This window comes from Chanodichthys erythropterus, chromosome 14 (genome assembly GCF_024489055.1).
Source record: "Chanodichthys erythropterus isolate Z2021 chromosome 14, ASM2448905v1, whole genome shotgun sequence".
Taxonomy (NCBI): Eukaryota; Metazoa; Chordata; class Actinopteri; order Cypriniformes; family Xenocyprididae; genus Chanodichthys; species Chanodichthys erythropterus.
Window position 1 is genome coordinate 17,706,471 of NC_090234.1, and position 20,684 is coordinate 17,727,154.

Here is a 20,684-nt window from a genome sequence, read left to right on the forward strand (position 1 = left end):
ATCTAGTGAAGCTGTTAGTGATAGAACTATTGATTTTGAAGATGTTGAAAATGAAATAGTTTTGAGAATATGTTTGAGATCGCGAATGGGCTTATATTCGTGGCCTCATACATAAAACTAGCCTATTATTTGCTGAATTTACTGGGAAATGAGCTCTGACGAGGACAGTGATGATGGCATAAAACATCTGCTCAGAATGAGCCCTTTCAAGCTCCAAAAGGTAACAAAATATGCTTTATTTTATTCTTCTGTAATTGTTACTCTAATATTAGAGGAGTTTTATATTATCGCGACAGGTAGAGATCCTTCCATGTTAGATATAGTTCCGGGTCGATAAAGACCCAAATATGTAAGAATGATTGGCGAAACAGTCATGCATTTAAGGGTTAAATAGTACACAGTTATTTTAAATTGTAATAATATTTCACAATATTACTGTTTTTTACTGAATTTTTAATTAAATAAATGTAGCCTTGGTGAGCAGACGAAACTTCTTTTAAAAACATTAAAAATCTTAGTGGTTCCAAACTTTTGGACTGTACTGTGTGTATGTGTATATATATATATATATATATATATATATATATATATATATATATATATATATATATATATATATATATATATATATATATATATATATATATATATATTTCATATAATTTAACTTAATTAATTTAACTCATGTAATCTATAAACATTTTTATTAGTGGAAACTTAGCTATAACAAGCTCATACAGAAAATGCTAACCTGCTAATTTGCTAATAGCACGGTATAACACTTGCTGAATGAGTACAGCAATATAAAACATTTAACATACTTGCTCTCAAACCAAGCATGCTAGGAAATAGAAATCCCAGCCCAGTTTCAGTTAAATTTAAGTTTGTCTTAATTAAAACAAATGAGTTTATAAAACTCAAAACAATGAAACAGTTCAGTTTACTTAAAATATGTCAGTTCTGTGAACTTGAAAGAAAAAGAAAGTGCTAAATACTCATAAAAGTTGATTTGACTGAACTAATTAATTTTAAATTAATTTAAAATTTCATGATAATTTACTCCCATGTCATCCAAGATGTTTGTCTTTCTTTCTTCAGTTGAAAAGAAATTAAGGTTTTTGATGAAAATATTCCAGGATTATTCTCCTTATAGTGCCCTCCACAGGTCAAAGTTTGAACTAAATTATCATATACAATATAGTACAAGTATATAACATTTAGTACTTAGCAGCGTCTATACTGCCGATATTCTAACAGGGAAGAAGAAAAGAGCTAGTTCAAGATGAGCTTTTATGGTTAAAGGTTAAATATGGTTAAATATTAAATATTATTAATTTTATTTTATTTTTTTTAGAATATGACTAATCGTTTCACTAGATATGACCCTTATTCCTCATCTGGGATCGTGTAGATCCCTTAGAAGCTGCACTGAAACTGTAATTTTGACCTTCAACAGTTTGGAGGCCATTGAAGTCCACTATTTGGAGAAAAATCCTGGAATGTTTTCATCAAAAATCATAATTTCTTTTTTTACTGAAGAAAGAAAGACATGAACATCTTGGATGACATGAGGGTGAGTAAATTATCATGAAATTTTAATTTGAAAGTGAACTAATCCATAAAGTTTGTTCTACTCAAACCAATGAATTATTTTGAGTTAGGGTTTACAGTGCAATCAAAACATCACATTTGGGGTGCAACATGTATTGCATTAAGCGTTGTGCTCTGACACATTTCATAATGCAATAATACACAAAATTGAGTTTGCATAGAATTTTTAGAGACATTTTCTAAACACACAACCCTCCATTTCTTCAAGTGTGCTGCTTTCCACAGCTCTGTGGCCACATCACCATTTATTTTCCCCATTTGTGTGTTCGCACCACTTTTGTTTTGCTGGGCACCACTGTTTATTTGTTGTTTTTGAGTCACTCGTCCTGTTGTTAGTATCATTTGTTGTGTAGTGAGGTCTTGAATGTTTTCAGTGTGATGTTTTTGAGATCTGTTCAGCTGAAGGTGTATTCTGTCTGCATGATCTGTCTTGTTTTCGTTCTTTTGACTGGGCATCGTTACAGCGAGTGTTAATCACATCGTTAACTCTTTTAAAGAGGCGCTTGCACGGCCTTGCCACAGAGCATGAGACATTAGCTCATTCCCCAGCCATGTCACATACTGAAATAGCCACCTCAGTCTGCCGTCTTTAAAAGCTCAGTGTGTACCACGGCAGTCTCTCAAAGGCTCTTGATCTGGAAGTCGGTCTCTTTGATAAGATTGTCAAAAGCGAAGATGAAAGTGGTACACACAGAACTGTATTGTAAGGTCTAAGGACCAGAAACATACTTTGTGCAAGTACGCAAATGCAGACGTGAATGCTTGGCAAACGCATCCTCAGTACTCAAGGGGGTGATAGAGTTACCTTCAAATGTCTGTGCCATTAACCAGATGTGTGTTGAGTTATTCAAGTAGCTAGCTAAAAACATAGCAAGACCGATATAGCACACCTTGTAGCATTACATAGTACATTATGAATTGCTGTCTGACACATTTCAGAACTAGGGCTGTTTAATTTAGTACAATTAATTATGCAATTGATAATTTGATCAAAATATTAACACATTTAATCATCATGCCCTCTGATTTATAACAGTAGTCAACATAAAAAAAAACTTTTAAAAAAACTTTTATTATGCTATTGGACAGGTTTTTAAATGTTTTTGCTAGAAGTCTCATCTGCTCACCAAGGCTTCATTTATTTAATAAAAAAATACAGTAAAAACAGTAATTGTGAAACATTATTACCATTTAAAATAACTCTTTTCTGTGTGAATTATGTTAAAATGTCATTTATTTCTGTGAATTTTCAGCATCATTACTCCAGTCTTCAGGGTCACATGATCCTTCAGAAATCATTCTAATATGCTGATCTGCTGCTCAAAAAACATTTCTGATTATTATTAATATGAAAACATTTTTATTTCAGGATTCTTTGCATTTATTTTCAGCAATTAGTTAATGTGCCTTTGCTGAATTAAAGTACATTCATTATTTTATTAATTTCTTTTTCTTTTTCTTTTTTTTTTTATCTTATTTAACCCCAACTTTCGGCAGTGTATCATTATTTCAAAAAAAAAAAAAAAAAAAAATCACATAGAAAAGAAATGGTAATATTTCACAATATTATTGTTTTTACTATTGTATTGTTGATCAAATAAGTGCAGCCTTGGTGAGCAGAAGAGACTTCTTTCAAAAACATTAAAAAACCTTAATATTTCCAAACTTTTGACCGGTACTGTATATGCGTTCTTGCATTCTGTTAATTTTTAATTGCTCGACAACTAGGGATGTCCAGATCCGATCACATGATCGGAAATCGGGCCCGATCATGTCGTTTCAGACTCGATCGGAATCGGACATTACCTCCCGATCAGGACTCGGATATATTTTTTATTAGGACGGTTCTCCACTTACGGACCGCACTTGCACTGCGGTCCATCTCGAATGACGACGCATCTATTGGTTATATGGTTTGTTTAAAATAGCAACGTGGAAAACAGACAGAGTTCAGATAATGTATGTTTCAGTCGATGGATGCACAAAACGTTACAACAACGATAATCAGAAAGCGTGGACAAAACAGTCACTCTTTGTAAACTGTTAACTGCGAGTGCCGTCTGCTCTAATGTCCAGTCATTTACGCCGTCATCACCCGGGTGTTGATAGCGCGCGAGCGCAGGTGAGACCTGAACAGCACACGTTGCTATCTGTGTTTAAACTAACTCATTTAAGCCTTGCTGATTTAAACCTTAAAGAACAAGACGCGAAAGAGAACTCGCACGCGCTGTGAGAAGATTTGTGTGCGCTCATCCGAAGCGCGCACACGCTTATTTCAGTCAGCGCGCAAATACTGAGTTCTCTTTCAAGTCTTGCGCTTCGGCGGCCACATTCATACAAAAATTATGTCAACATGCCCGTCCTAGCGAGTATCCTAGCAAACATAGTCGGTTATGTCTTAAGTGAACGTATATTAGTCGAGAAAGATGTGTAACAGTATATGTACGGGATCGTGCATGTCTTAAAGGGAAAACAACTATTCCTGCTGCCTGTATTTAATGTTAAATCAAACAACAAAAAACAAAGAAATCACTCACTGCTCTTGACTGAATACTGAATAGTTTTTGTAACTTCAATAATGATTAATCTTTATTTATTTTATACAGTAAAGATAATATGCAGTGATATTTTATATTTGATTACTATGTGAAAACTGAATACCTGAAAAACCTGAAAAGCACTGTTCCTGGATCTGTTTTTTTCGCTCTTCTTTATTCTTTTTTATGTATGCTATTAAGTATCGGATCGGGACTCGGTATCGGCAGATACTCAAAATCAAATGACTCGGACTCGGACTCGAGGGTAAAAAAACGTGATCGGGACATCCCTATCGACAACCCTAATCGGAGTGCAGAAATATGTGAAATCAAGCTTGCCAAGCTAAAATCATTTGCGTTGACGTACTTGCTTATAGAGTATGTTTTGTGCTGAAGGCTTTTGTTGATAAAGCTCTGAATAATAAAGTTCTTTCTGTGCTCTGTGTCGCTTTAGGTCGATCTCCTCCAGGATTGGCTAAAACACCTTTGTCCTTCCTGGGCCTGAAGCCCCACAATCCTGCTGAGATACTGCTCAACCAGACGGGCTCAGGTGAGTCTTTACACATATTCAGAAATGCACATGCAGACACGCATCCAAGATGTGCTCCATAAAGGGAGCTGAAATATGTCTTGAGGGCCATATATCAAAATAACCTTTCATTTCTCCCTCTCAAGTGTTTTCCCTTCTCCTTTTCTCGTCTCTTGAGCCGTGAGCTCATATATATATTTAAATAGATTGGTGTTTTCTTTTCATATGCGGTTATATTGGGATCATTTTACTGTGCTCTCTTAATGTGTGTGTGTGTGTGTGTGTGTGTGTGTGTGTGTGTGTGTGTGTGTGTGTGTGTGTGTGTGTGTGTGTGTGTGTGTGAGAGCTGCCCACTTAGGCAGTATTTTAAGACACAAAGGATCAGATAATTATGCAACCTTCTAAGTTTTCTTCTTGGCCAAATTCTAAAGCATTATTTGCATGATTTATTCGATCAAATATACAGTAAACAGCAATACTGTGAAATATTATTATTATTATTATTATTATTATTATTAAAATAACAGAAATAATAGTTTTCATTTGTAATATATTTTAAAATGTAATTTATTCCTGTGATCAAAGCTGAATTTTCAGCATCATTACTCCAGTCTTCAGTGTCACATGATCCTTTGGAAATCATTCTAATATGCTGATTTGAACTTTCTTATTGTTATCAATGTTGAAAACAGTTGTGCTGCTTAAAATTTTTGTGGAAATTTATTTTCAGGATTATTTGATGAATATAAAATTCAAAAGAACAGCATTTACAGTATTTAAAATAGAAACCTATAACTTTATAAATGTCTTTACTGTCACTTTTGACCAATTTAATGCATTCTTGTTGAAGGGTATTCATTGATTTCTTTAAAGAAAAATAAAATAAACCTTTCTGACCCCAAACTTTTTGAATGGTACTGTTTCTGTGAGAAACAGAAAAGGCATCCCCATAATTTCAAGTGGAACATGTCCATCCAAGATGGCACAGTCTAGTGTAATCTACTTAAAAATGGCATATTTTACTCAATATTTAAAAGTGGTATGTGTCTATATTCTTATTATAGTATAGTGTTATTAGCTTAGCACCATATTAACACCAAACTCAATAAAAATAAATAAAATAATGCTCTGAATTTCATAGTTGCTACCAAAGTTGAGAGCTACAAATTGGTCATTTTTGAGGCTCCATTTCAGTTAGGATGTTGCCTTAGAAGGTAGCTCCCTATAGGCAGTAGACAACAACAACAGCTGTTTTTGGAACAGAGCCCTTTTTTGAGATGATTACCCATTCACTTTGTCCCAAGGATATATTTAATGTGTGAGGAATGATCATTTTTAATCTTGATATTAGCAAGCTCAGCAAAGTGACACATATAATATTATTTTCTAAATTGTTTCTGTCAATTCAAAGCAGTAATTTACCATGTCTTCGGGGTGAACCTCATGAAAAAATGTCCACATTTCTTTTTCTTTATCATTTCTTATTTCTTTCCTTTGAATTTCAGGGTGATATATGATCCGGTCTTGTCTCGGCAGGTTTGGTGAAATTCATCCTCAGGGGCCAGCGGGCGTAAACTATGTAGTTTTTGTAGACTCAGAGGTAACAGGATCCTATGGGGAGTTGCGGAGACTCTTTAGTTTGGAACAAGTTCTCATGCAGGGCTGATTTTAGCATCGTTCCTGAGGGAGTTAATTTAAGGCCTGCTAAAACAAGAGCCATACATACGGTACACTAACAATATTACGAGATGATGTGTCACAGGGGCCTCTTTGTCTTACTATAGTTAGGTTAAATGATGTCATGTGCTTATTGATCATAAGGGATGTAACTTTGGGTATTTTAATCTGCACTGGGGCCTGCTGCTATTTTGGAGCAGCAAAAATGTGAATGAAGATTGCAATATTTTCTTTGGTTGTATTTCTCTCTTTGTTTTCTTAAAAGTAAGAATGTACCCAAATATGAAAATGTTCTCTTAATTTTTTCACCCTCATGTCATTACAACTGATTTCCTTCGGTAAACTTCAAAAACATACAAAAAGTCATATGAATCACTTTTACATTTTTTAATGATGCTTTTTTTGTCCTTGACCTTCTACTTTCGTTTTATGGAAAACAAACATAGATGGTGCTTTTGTGTTTATGGAAGAAATTAATTTGGGTTTGGAATGACATGACGGTCAATTAATAATCATCGTCATGTCATTGTCATGAGTGTTTAGCTATTAACTATCCCTTTAAAATAACCATTATCTACACTCGCCTTTTTGCGTCTATGTTAGTAATTATTATTCTATTCTCCACGTCCCTTTAAACTTCTACAATTTCTATGTCTTATGATTTTATTCTTCTGCTGTCTGGAAAACAGAGAGTGAGGATGAGGAAGGTAAGAATGTACAAGAAGTACGGTGTTACTGTAAATACAAGCCACTTCACCTTCTGGTTGATTTTAGTCATCTTACACACAGCGGTTGTCTTCATTCACTCATCTCTCTCAACTCATTTTTATGGTCAGATGTCTCTCTACCTCTCTACTCTTCCATCAGTGGTCATTTAAAGCAAATCATCAGACACAGTGATCCATCTGTTTTGACTTTTGTAAACTTCTGTGCTCACAGGTATTTTTTCTTTGTCTCTTTGCCAGAGCCTCGTAGCTATGTGGAGTCTGTTGCCAAGGCAGCAACAGTGACAGGTGGGCCGCCAGCATCGCCCGTGTCTCCAACATATGACAGTGACAGCTTAGCTCGTCCTGTCGGGCCCCATGCCTACAACGCTCCTCTTTCCTCCAGCAGCCCCATTCAGAGCCCAGATGCAGTGTAAGTGACCACCACCACCCGGGTGTTTCATAAAGTGTTAAAGTAGTATTATTTATATACTTTTATAGTATTTATTATTATTTCAGGTTTGTGTATACTATAACTATACTACAATCCCCTATAAATGGGCTGACACGCAATGTGGCTGTGTGCATTGCCCTATTTGACAAGTTTAAGGGTCCATAAAGTCAAGTTCAAGGGTCAAGTATACCTGTGATATCATATCACAGCCTTATGTCCGTTTTAACACATCCTCTGTGATGGCTCTGGTGGCGCAGTACAAGCTGTTTGCATTGGACTGATAAAAAGTGCTCAAATTTGGATTTCGTTAGAGTATGAGGATGAATCCAGCAATTATGCGTTTGACATTTTTATAAGCGTGTGCCTCCCTTTATGCCTAAAGTCATTTATGTATATGGCTTTGCTCGCAAAATTAATTAAATAAAAAAAATAAGCATTTCTCTCCCACTTGCAAGGATGCGTTGTATCTGACAAAGTGGTTTGATAAAGGGGCTTTTGATCTTGTGAATGCAAAATTTATTTTTTTATATAGGACAATATAAATATAGCCTACTGCCCTAATGAAATCCAAATGTTTCTCTTCTTTTTTTTTTTTCTTTTTTTTTTACTGTACCATTGTTTTTCATGAACCATTAAATGTGGCATATGACAGTGCGCCTGATATCATGAAAGTGCGTATCAATTTATGTTTGTATGTGGCGTGCTATTTATACGCAGAAATTACTTTTTACATGCATATAATACACACTTAACCCACACCACTAATCCTACCCAAGGGGTTAACAGTGCGTATCATATGCACCATGTAAAAAGTCATTTCCGCATATAAATAGCACGCCAAATACAAACATAAATTTGTGCAATAGATACGTACAGTAGTACTAGGACATCTTGTTGGCGGACAATGTACACTGAGCCCATTTTCGCGGCCGCCACAGAGTTAAATTCGTTAAAGTGCACATAAGGCCTTGAAATATGATGCACAAAAGCCACAATTTGAGCAAATAGATCTTTATTAATTCATGCACAACCATACTCTTTCTTATAAAGATCTATTTGCTCAAAATTATGAAGAAAATGAGAGTATGGATGCACGTGAATTAATAAATATCTATTTGCTCAAAATATGGCTTTTGTTAAGGCAGTACACTGTATATCACGGTCTTGTGTCCGCGTTAAAGCATTCTCTGTGACGGCCAAGAAACCACACTATAAATGCTGGGCTGTGTGCATTGTTTCAAGTTCAAGAGCCCATAAAAAAAGGCTGGTACAGTAAAAGCCACATTTTAGCAAATACAGCTTTATTAATTCACGTGCATCCATACTCTCGCTTTCTTCATAGGCAATGACGCACAAATGAAATAGGTTATAGTATACACAAACAAATTAATGTCTGGTGTAAAGGGGGTCATACTAGTGCAGATTTGATAGTAATTCCAGTTCTCTTATTTTGTGGTCTTTCAGTGAAAGCACATTGGCCGATAGTGGGGTGGGAATGAATTCTCTGTCCCAGGCTGCTGTCGACTCCGTCCTTCACTCCCAGCCCTCTGAAAGAACATACCAAACACCCACACCCTCCTACCCCACCTCCAGCAGCACGTTGGGTAGCTACATCACCCCTGATATCAGCCCCTCTATGCCAGGGGTTGTGCAAAACAACACCACAACAATCCAGCCACTCACCGGTAGCCCTGGCACAAGACACCACACTGTCCTGCCTGACGTCACGTCCGCTCCCAACCTTCAGCACAGACTAGCCAATCAGGACGGCCCTGTTCTGGGCCAACAGCCAACCCCGGTCAACGGTCATATGCCTGGAATGGCTGGTAGTCCCATGCAAGGAAGGCACACCATGGTGTCCCAGGGAACGCAGAGCAGCCCGATGCTGTCCAGACAGTATCCCAACACCCACGGAACTCAGAGTAGTCCGATTCTCAGCAGGCAGCCTATGGGACAAGCTGTCCAGAGCAGCCCGGTGCTCAACCGACAGGCATCCCTCAATCAACCAATCATTCTGCCTAACCAAAGCAGCCCGGTGTTGAGTAGACAGCCGTCCGTTACCCAGCCCAACCAGGGCAGCCCTGTCCTGAGCAGGCAATCCTCACTTACGCATCCCAGTCAGGGCAGTCCCATTCTGGGACGCCACCCGTCCATCACGCAGGGTAGCCCCAGTCTGGACAGGCACCCGATGTACAGCGGCTACACCACTCCGGACGAGCGGCACGGAGCCTTGTCGCGCCAGAGCAGCTCCTCTGGATACCAGCCGCCATCAACGCCTTCTTTCCCAGTCTCTCCGGCCGGATACATAGAGGGAGTGGGATTCAGGCAGGGCAGCCCTGGCCTCCAACCTCAGCTCCCCGAGAAGAGACGCATGTCCAGCAGCGATCGCTCCAATGGCGGACTGTCCTACGGAACGCTCAACGGGAAGATGTCCTCGCCGGTGTCCAGTGGCGGCAGCACTCCAAGCGTTCATTTCTTCAACACGCTCCCTGATTTCTCCAAACTCAACATGTGCGGTAAGACTTTATAAAGATGAATTCCACTAGGGATCAGTAGAATCAGAATGTCTTTAAAGGGATAGTTCACCCAAAAATGAAAATTATCCCATGATTTACTCACCCTCAAGCCACCTTAGATGTATATGACTATCTTCTTTAAGATTAACACAATCAGACATATATTTAAAAATATCCTGGCTCTCCCAAGCTTTATAATGGTAGTGAACGAGGGGCGTGTTTTGAAGCAAGCCCCCCAAAAAATGCATCTATCCATCATAAATATAATCCATACGGTCCTAGGGAGTTAATAAATGCCTTTTTAAAGAGAAATGTCAGTGGATTTATATATAAGAGAAGAGGATCTTCAGGTTGTTGCACAGCCCTATTTGTTTAAACCATGAGAGGCGTGAATTTACAATACTCTTACATCCTACATCATACCTCGCTTCAGGGGTTACTCATTTGGCGAAAGTCGACTTGCACAGTATGTGTACGGTCGTCAGGCGGAAGCTAGTTATTTTAGTTAATAAAGTTTTAAATATGTATATTTTTGATACAAAAACCCATCACTTCACAGCAATTCACACTATGCTCACATGGTATTTTGTGTGCTCCACATGCATTTTGTAATATTTATATACATTTGATCAATTTTATATAAATTTGATCAATTAATTGATAAATCTTTATCTGTCAACATGTTTTAAAAAAAAAGTTGCCAGCCACTGTCAACATTTTTGATCATTTTCACAAAAGTTTCATGGCCCCCAGAATCTTTTGTTGTATGAAAATCTGAATATATCAAAAGAAAGAACAAAGCCTCTGCTTTTAAACAAAAAACAAAACTCAATTATATTATATTAATATAATATTCTAGCTTCATGCATTCTTTTTATCAACACTTGAATGTGGATGTTTCATAAAAAAGCAACATTTTGAACAAAAACTTGAGAAATTAGTGTTAGAATACAACATGCATAAGCAATTCTTTGATTGCTTGTTTCTGCTCCTTTTTCACCTGTTTTTATCTGGTTTAGAATGATTCTGTACTCTTTCAGAAGTTGCATAATAGCGCCCCCTACTGTATAACTGTGAAAACATGGATTGCTGGAAAATTCTGTCTATGGCGGGGAAAGAGTTAATTACTATGAAAACAACAATGAAACAATGAAAATTCTTAAAAATCTGTCTATAAATACTACAGACGAGCGCCCATAAAATAACATTATCTTATGGTTTACATGTCATGAACTATATCTTCTTGCATGTCTTCTAGTACTAAAATGTAATTCTGTCCTTGATATTTTTATTATGTACCAACCATTTTCTCAGAGAAGAGATTTGAGGCTGTGCTGTATTACAGATGTACTCTGCTGCATCTCTATCAACACCTTTTAACTGTGATTGTATTCACATACTATATACATTCAGCCTCCTGTACTTTATTGTTTTAATATATGGTGTTATGGGCTGTAAGAAACTTGTGCTTATTGTAGGTGTTGCTGTCGATAATTTAATAAGACACTGAAGATGACAAGGGTCATTTTGAACAGGTGTGTGTGTTAGTGTAGTTTTGAAAGAGCAGTGTGTTCAGTAGCTTAGGCATACTAAACTATTATCAGTTTACAGCTGATGGACTGCTAAATAAAGTGCATATTTCATTCCCCAGACGGAAGTCCAGAGACTAGGCTGAATGTGAAGTTTGTCCAGGACACCTCCAAATTCTGGTATAAACCAGATATCTCCAGAGACCAAGGTAAGGACGCAGTATATGTGTGTTCCAGGGTTAATTTATCTATATTTAGACCCCAAATGGAGGATTATAACTCCCGTAAACAGTAAAATATGTCTCACGCCACCCTACATGAGGTCAATCGCTGTTGGTCTCCACATCTGGTTCTCCTCCATGCTCTTATTGGATTAGATCATCTGCGTTGGAGACCTCTCTAAACGCAAGCACATGCAGTGACATCACACGGCATTCGACATATGTGTTTAGTTAAATCCAGCGAACATCTGCATCTGTTGCTTCATTAGCTTGTCTTAACGATAACAAATAAACCTTCTTAGCAAGGTTTTTTTTCCTTCACTCACTCTCTATCTCTGTGTGTTAAACTGCGGGGGACATTGCAGCAATTTGTTAACATATTATAGCCTTCACCTTCACATCTCCAACTTGTGAATAATAATGGAAAAAAAAAAAAAAAAAAAAAACTTCTGGTGAATGCATATTAAAACAATCAATCATGTCATAAATCAATAGTAAATTGGCGTTCTTATTCTTCTTCCTCAGGGTGTCTATGGCAGCCCACAGAACCGCTTGCGGGAAAGTTATGAAATTTGGCACACTGATAGAGGATAATCCCATCATTAACTACAGCAAATTTGGTGTCTCTAGATCAAACTCTCTAGCACCACCACTTGTCCAAATTTTCACTTAATGCTTTTGATCCATAAGGGTTAGAAACAAAATTATTTTCTTTGCTTTATCATAGTTACATGTCCAGTGCTATAGACAGAATCTTCATATTTCTTCATATTTTCTGGTTATTATTGGGATTTTCACACACTATTATTGGGATTTTCGTGCCTGGGATGTCATGCATTTTGGACTCATATAGCCTGTTTGACAAGGATTTATTTTCTTAGCAGATTCAATATATAGATTGTAGAAAGGGTTATTAATAAGAAAATGGTCTTTTCCTCCCATTTTAGTTAGGCTTAGTTATCAGCAAATCAGTAATTATATGTACTTGATATTCTGGTACAAATAAACCATCTCCTCCCTCGTTTTAGCGATCAACATGCTGAAGGATCAAGAGCCTGGAGCCTTTGTCATTAGGGACAGTCATTCATTCAGAGGGGCCTATGGCTTGGCCATGAAAGTAGCCTCTCCACCTCCAACAGTGCAGCCTACAAAGAAAGGTATTTCATGTGCCTCCTCCAGGCATGTGGTTAATGCAGATAATCATTTGCCAAATGTATTCCAGACAGAAGTTCTGACCCCTCCTGGATCATAATCCTGTTGTGTCTGCAGCAGACACACACACACACACACACACACACACACACAACCAGCAACACACACTGAAACGCATGCAGTGTTTCATGATGAAAACGAAAGACAGTGGTTAACCTAGTTGTAAAACACCTACTAATTTCTTTTACTCTATATTATTACACGGCTTTATGAAATACTTGATTCTGATTTGTCAGTCATGACATTCTGTGGTCAAATATTTTTGTATACTGATAAAGTACATAATTGACCACTGTGCCAGACAAATGATTTCTTAAAGGAAAAGTTCACCCAAAAATAAAAATTATCCCATAATTTACTCACCCTCAAGCCATCCTAGTTGTATATGTCTTTCTTCTTTTAGCCAAACACAATTTGTGTTATATTAAATAATATCAGGGTTCTTCCCAGCTTTGTAATGGATGATTTTTTTATTTTTAAATTTAATTTTTTTTTTTGCAAATATGAACATGGTAATTTTAGTAAATGTACAGATATCAACAGGGGGTTTTACTTTGAATCAAATATTGTAACTTTAAATTTTATTCTCCAAATGATAATATTACTGGTTGTTTTTATTATTTTGTGTTTATATATATATATATATATATATATATATATATATATTTAATTTCATAATCTTTATTATTACAGCTGGAGATGTCACTAACGAGTTGGTTAGACATTTCCTGATTGAGACGAGTCCGAAGGGCGTGAGACTGAAGGGCTGCCCTAACGAGCCATACTTTGGTAAATCAAACAATTTAAATTTATTTCATTTTAAATTAAACAAAAGCTGTGTACTAAACCTATTGAGCTGTGTTTGGTGTAAGCATATTGTGAACACATTAAAAACAAATAAAATTATAATTGTTCATTAGATTAAGGCTATTTTAAAAGGAATGTTTACCCAAAAAAGAAAATTGTCATCATTTACTCACCCTCAAGTTGTTCAAACCTGTATGAATTTCTTTGTTCACAAAGGAAGCTATTTTAAAGAATGTTTGTAACCAATTGTGGGGCACCGTTGACTTCCATAGTATGGAGAGAAAAGAAAAAATACCATTGAAGTCAATGGGGCCCATTAACTGTTTGGTTACCGACATTCTTCAAAATATCTTCCTGTTCAGCATAACAAAGAAATTTATATAAGTTTGGAAAATGGTTTGGTAAATGATGACAGAATTTTCATTTTTGGGTCAACTATTTTTTTTTTTTTTTTTTTTTTGCCTACTTAGCTTCATTGCTCCACATGGCTTGAGAACATTGACACTAGAATGATTTGTTGAATGTTCACTAATGTGAAAGCCCAATCTGTCAAGCTTGTAGAACAAATGCTTGTGTGGTTTTTGCTCTTCAATACAAGTTAACATGTGAATCCTTCCCTTTAAATCAAGCTGTCCATGTAGCTTCCAGAAAGCTGTAGAACATATGTAGCCCAAACGACAGCATGGAAGCAGCTGACATTATTAAGTACATCTCAAAGACGGCCTCTCTCTAATTTACTGTCTGCTGACCACATTACACGGAGGCCTAGTCTGTTCAATGGACAGCGCTGTCTTCTCCAATATGCCCCTTTCCACATCAAATAAGGAGACATAAAAATTAGGGTTGGGCCGTTTACATAAGAGCTCAAACATCCTGTTATGGTAACCATTGCGTAAGCGTGTGTTTATAATGAAAAGCAGAGTAGACAAAGAAAAACTGTGATGTGTGAGAATGAAAGCAGGTGTGGATGAAATTTGGCAGGATTTCTGTGTTTTCGGGAATAACGCTCATGTTAATAAATGTAGAGAAGTATCTAAGCTCCACTCCTCCAGACGCTGGACGTTTGCCAGGACGCCCACTGCTCACCGGAACAGTTCACCCGAAAAATGTTATCATCATTTGTTTATCCTCATGTCATTTGTTTCTGTGGATACAGAAGGTGAATTTCTTTAGACTCTTTCATTGAGTTCTCCAAAAAGGACAAAAAGCACCATAAACATATCACAAAAGCAGTCCAAACGACTATATTGAAAGTCTTCTGAAGTCTGGCTTTATGTGACAAAAAGATGAATATTTTGATTATTTTCCACTGAAAATCTTGCACAGATTGAAGTGTCATGTCAGGTTTTTTGGTCTTTGTGTGTCTTGTGACTAAACATCATTGACATCAAACTTGACACAATGCTTTTACAGTGCCATATTTGATTTTCAGTAAATGACAACTTACATTTAGGTCTCTATCATATGGCTTCAGAAGACTTGGATTATCGTTCACAAGTCAAATGGGCTACTTTTGTAATACTTTTATGTTGCTTTTGGGGTTTTTTTGGAGCTTGACAGTATCTGTCCTTATTCATGATCAAATATTTAAAAAATGAACATAACAAAGTTTCACCTTTTGTGTTCCACGGAAAGAAGAAAGTCCGGTTTGGAACAAAATGAAGGGAAGTAGCTGTTTAGGAGTGAACTGATTCTTGTAAAGGGACCTTAAAGTGAAATGAGTAAACTGTCTTCATTTCCTGTTAGTGTTGATAAAATCGGATTGCTGAAGGAGGAGAGTTTAAAGCTGATAATAACATTTAAAATTGGCAACAAGGACTCCTTTCCGCTATTAAACTGGATGTTTTTGCTTCCGAAGTGCAACAGCTTTATAGCTATTTCTCATGTACAGGAAGGAAACATTTTGCCCAAAAAAAGCCCATCGTGAGATAGTTTTTCCTAATATAGTCAATATATTCGAAGACTCTGGAGGTTGAACCACATACAACTATTACTGTCCTTCCTATCCTCATAACTCTCACTGCCACAACTGTTCAACAACATGGATTTATGGTTTGCCAGGCCTGGCATCAAAGTTTGACCTCTTCAGGACAGCTGTAATGTAAGGTATGCCCTCCTCTGATTTCCGCTCGTAAATCTGACCCCAATTTTGTTTTCATCTTCTGTGTCCAGGCTGCCTGTCTGCACTGGTCTACCAGCACTCCATCACTCCACTGGCTCTACCCTGCAAACTAGTCATACCAACCAGAGGTGAGACATCATATCTGTTTCTCTACTCATACAGTGGGGTCCAAAAGTCTGAGACCACTCTGAAAACCTGTTTTTTTTTTTTGTTTTTCTTCTTAATTTTGTGAAAGAGAGAAAGAGAGAGATCCATATATATATATAAAGCAGCAGGTGTTTGTTCAATGGGGAAAAAATCAAATTTTCCTACAAGTGATATATATATGATATATATATGAGAGGACAACACGTGACGTTCTATTCGGAGCTGTTCACTTCCTCAGACTGGGAGTTATGTTTTTCTATGGTAACACCATCAACTCTCAGAAAATTTCTTTTTACAAGCTGTAATTATGAGCTCTACGAGTACATGAACACTTTTTACAAGTTGAAATCTCGTTATTACGGTAATTACAACATGCCGTGAATGCACCTAAAGTCACGTGATTCTGGAAAATGGATTTGGTAAATGTGTTTTTGTCATAGCTTATGTGCATATCATCTTACTCAGTAAAACAATTATCCACCTCATGGGAGTGAATACAGTTTATATGCATATTTCAGATTGCATACAAATACATGGATGGAAACCTGAGGTATTTGCACTCATTTGTTCAAACTTTGCTGTCATTAAAGAAAAAAGTAATATTTTCACTAGTAGTCTCAGACTTTTGGAGCCCACTGTATGAGTTTGTGTACCTGACTGTACATTCCCACTCATCATGACCTCACTTAGCTGCGCCCTCTGTCATGATGATGTATGTCCTGTTTGCCCAGTGTGAATAATTGAGAGCATTTTGCGGTGCGTTCAGCTTGACTCCGTCCTCAGCCAACTGCTATATGCCATCCAGGTGTCAGGGGGCCAGAAACCTCAGACCTTTATGTGTGCATTTCTTCCTTTTCAAACACAGCGTGACAGCGTGTTTCGAGGCGCTTTGATTCCTAGCCTAGCAAGAATTCCCACAGCAGAACGACAGGTCGTAGCACTCGACCTGACAGGATATGCACAGTCTAAACTCTGACCTGCTGTCATTTTTACAGATCCTCTTGAGGAATCGCCTGAGACTGCAACACCAACTAACCCAGCGACAGAGATGCTCAAACAGGGTGCAGGTGAGAATATTTACATCAGTGTTATTTGTATCTTTTCCCCCAATGAACCTCATAAAAAACAATGTTCCAGATTCAGGTTCAAATTAAGATCTACTAATGGAATTTGTGGCACAATGTCATTTACCACAGAAAACAGCCTTTTAGCTCTCATGACTCTCACGTGTTTAAAAAAAAACAACAACAATAATCACAGTTGCAGTAACACAGTGTCTACACCGGACACAACAGTTGTCATGTCGCGCCACGACAGCTTGAAGACTGTCTGTCTACACTGGACGCAACAAAGCGATTGTTGCAAATACGTTTGTTCTTTATGTCAGAAGTAGCATGAGGGCTTGAAGTATGTCACAAGTAGAATGGGGCATCAGCTTACTGTCTGCATTTTGTCATGTCGCGCCACACCGGTCTAGACAGCATCACTTATTGTAATGGGTTTTATGTGCTTTTGTTGTGTCGCTTCATGTCACTTGTGTCTGGTGTAGACAATAAACATTAAAACACAAAATATTTTTCAAAATATACGTAAGTTTGCATGATATGTGTATGTATTACTTGAAAGAGACCATTTGCATGGAGCAAAGTCATGAGAATTACATCTATAACGCAAAACCAGAAGCCTGACCGTGTAGAAAAGCTTGAATAATAAAAGTGCTTTAATAAATATATAAGCTGCACATTTGTGCTTTTAAACAATCAGGGACATTAATTTTTTTCTCCCATTACAAGTAACAACAATATTTGGGGAAAAAAAGAAAACTGAGGGATCAGTCAAAATTATATTTTGTGTTAATTAACATTATTCCTTAAATGCTCATGATAGAGCTGATGTCTATAATGCTGATAGATATAATACATTGAATTTGCATGCAAAAAACCTAGAGATTGTGAACTCGTTTGTAAAACTGCAGCAAGAAACTAGATATTATTTATAGAGGTAATATAATACCTATAATGTCAATACAAGTAAAACATTGAATCTGGAACATTTGTTTAAAAACAGAATTGAATGCATTAATGTTCATTGTGTTTAGCACAGCTTCATTCAGCAAAATAACATAAATAAGGTACAATCTGCTCAGGTTATTTAAGTGTTTAGCATTCAAAAAATAAAATGTATTGCTAGATTTTAATCTATCAGCAATATTTATCCATCTTAGCTCTCTATTTATGCTCTTTAGAAGAATTGACGCAAGTTCATAAGAACATGTTTTGTTTTCTAGAAAGACTATCAATGCATTGTGGATGGGAAAGCATGTAATGCCAAAATAAAGGCTAATAGTAGCTGAATAAAAACAAAAGAATAATGATAAAAGAATAATGAAGATTAGGTCTCACACCCGGCAGAGGTGTGAAAGGTTTGTTGAGTGAGAACAACAGAAACAGACATAGACAATAAACTACAAGGGAGCTTACAGGTGGCAATATTTTTTATCAGCCTTTTAAAAAAACACACATGACATGGTCTTAGAAAATGTTTGATAAAATTAATATTTTTTTTAAATAACATCCACAGATTTGAAACAAAGCATGACCACACTTGTGGCTTCAGCTTCATTGTGTTTCGATGTTTCTATGCTACAGCCACATCATTTTTTTTATAAATTTTTTCATATATTTTTGTTTGTTTTTATGTTTGAGATTATATATCTTTATATTAATAACAGTCGAGCTGTAAACTCTCAAGTGTTGGCTTTCTAAATATATATTGGTTATGTGTCTGTTCAGAATGACTTATGAGCAGCAACCTTTTTATTTTGGGTATGTCATTTATGCCCCCTTGTCAAAATGGGGGGTGAGTGAGAATGGGTTAAAGGGTTAGTTCACCCAAAAGTGAAAATTCTGTCATTAATTACTCATGTCGTTCCACACCCGTAAGACCTCTGTTCATCTTCGGAACACAAATTAAGATATTTTTGATGAAATCTGATGGCTCAGTGAGGCCTCCATTGACAGCAAGACAATTAACACTTGCAGATGCCCAGAAAGCTGCTAAAGACGTATTTAAAACAGTTCATTTGACTACAGTGGTTCAACCTAAATGTTATGAATACATTTTTGTGCCCCAAAAAACAAATAACAACTTTATTCAACAATATCTAGTGATGGGTGATATCAAAACACTGCTTCATGAAGCTTTGAAGCTTTACAAATCTTTTGTTTCGAACCAGTGGTTCGGAGAGTGTATCAAACTGACAAAGTCAAGCCCCCCAGTGGTGAACTATTGAAATTTCGAAACGCTTATGATGTAATGAAGCCTCGTTTACTGAAATTACATGACTTTGGCAGTTTGATACGCGCTCCGAGCCACTGATTCGAAACAAAAGATTCGTAAAGCTTCGGAGCTTCATGAAGCAGTGAGGGTGAGACATGATGGTGAGTAATTAATGACAGACTTTTCATTTTTGGGTCAACTAACCCTTTAAATGAGGGTTTTATTCCATTAGTTTAAGCATTAGTGCAGTCACACAAGCTCTGTTACTTGTTTATTATCTGATGTAACTCTGAATCAACTGCCATGTTCTTCTCCACCCTGGTGTCACTCCTGTGGAAATGATTTAGGGCAGAAGAGTTCAGCTGACTCCCATGGTAAACCCAGTGATGCTCTGCGTATTTAATTCATTTATCTGTGTTGTGTTGTGTTTAACCTGACTTTGACTGCCATGTCTAGAGAGAGAACTGCACTCCTCTTCTTGTCTGTGCATGTGATGGTTCAGACCTCCAGAAGCACCTTTACCTGTCTGCTAAAAACTGTTTGGCTGCTGCTGTGTTTTCAGCTCTTTGTCAAGGCCTCGACTGTATTTCAAGAACACCTTTCTGACTGAATACGGCATGTTCTTTCATGACTGATGTTAGATTACTATGCATGGATCTACTGATAGATGATGCCAGTGGTTCTCAATTTCTTTTCAGCTCCGCCTTTGAGACAAGAAAAATTTGTGAGCCCTCCCATTCATAAGTCAATTATAAATGCTAATAATGTGTTGCCATTTTGTGGTAAAGTACATAATAACATTGAATTGTACTGAAGATAGTTATGTTATAAAGAAAAAATGGTATAAAAACCATCATCTGCATTTGAAGACTATGAAAACTTTAATAATGGAAATTATTAAGGGGAAAAAAAACAAAAATACAAACAATATTTTAAATCTATATGTTAAAAATAAATAAATAAAACACTAATACTGATTTGCAGAGGCAATAATGAAGGGTAGTTCACCCACAAATGATGCACTTTAAGAAAACGCACACAAACATACTAATATTTATAAAAAAAATAATAAAAAAAAACCTTAAACTTTTAAGTGCTAAAACTGAATCTGAAATAAAAATAAAGCTAACTAGAAATGTTTAAAATATAATAATAAAAAAATGGCACAAGCACATAACAAAATGACTAAAATTAACATGGAAAATATACAAATAAAGGCTAATTCAAAATATTATTAAATACTATAATACTATGTAAATAATACCCTCAGCCCACACTTTGAGAACCACTGGATTATGCAAATGCAACTAATGATATGTGTGTTTGATGAGGTCACAGT

At 36.6% G+C, this 20,684-nt stretch overlaps 1 protein-coding gene across 10 annotated transcripts in view; it reads left to right on the top strand.

Moving 5' to 3' along the window:
* Positions 1 to 20,684, top strand: part of tns1b (tensin 1b) — a 293,434-nt gene that overhangs the window by 264,585 nt on the left and 8,165 nt on the right. For 9 of the 10 annotated variants that reach the window (XM_067408603.1, XM_067408600.1, XM_067408604.1 and 6 more), the window contains 9 exons: positions 4,603 to 4,698; positions 7,320 to 7,491; positions 8,977 to 10,028; positions 11,680 to 11,766; positions 12,807 to 12,935; positions 13,684 to 13,779; positions 15,970 to 16,047; positions 17,062 to 17,133; positions 19,693 to 19,719. In XM_067408603.1, coding sequence (XP_067264704.1) covers positions 4,603 to 4,698; positions 7,320 to 7,491; positions 8,977 to 10,028; positions 11,680 to 11,766; positions 12,807 to 12,935; positions 13,684 to 13,779; positions 15,970 to 16,047; positions 17,062 to 17,133; positions 19,693 to 19,719 — 1,809 coding nt within the window. The remainder of the gene's footprint in view (positions 1 to 4,602; positions 4,699 to 7,319; positions 7,492 to 8,976; positions 10,029 to 11,679; positions 11,767 to 12,806; positions 12,936 to 13,683; positions 13,780 to 15,969; positions 16,048 to 17,061; positions 17,134 to 19,692; positions 19,720 to 20,684) is intronic. The other variant, XM_067408602.1, reaches the window with a different exon arrangement.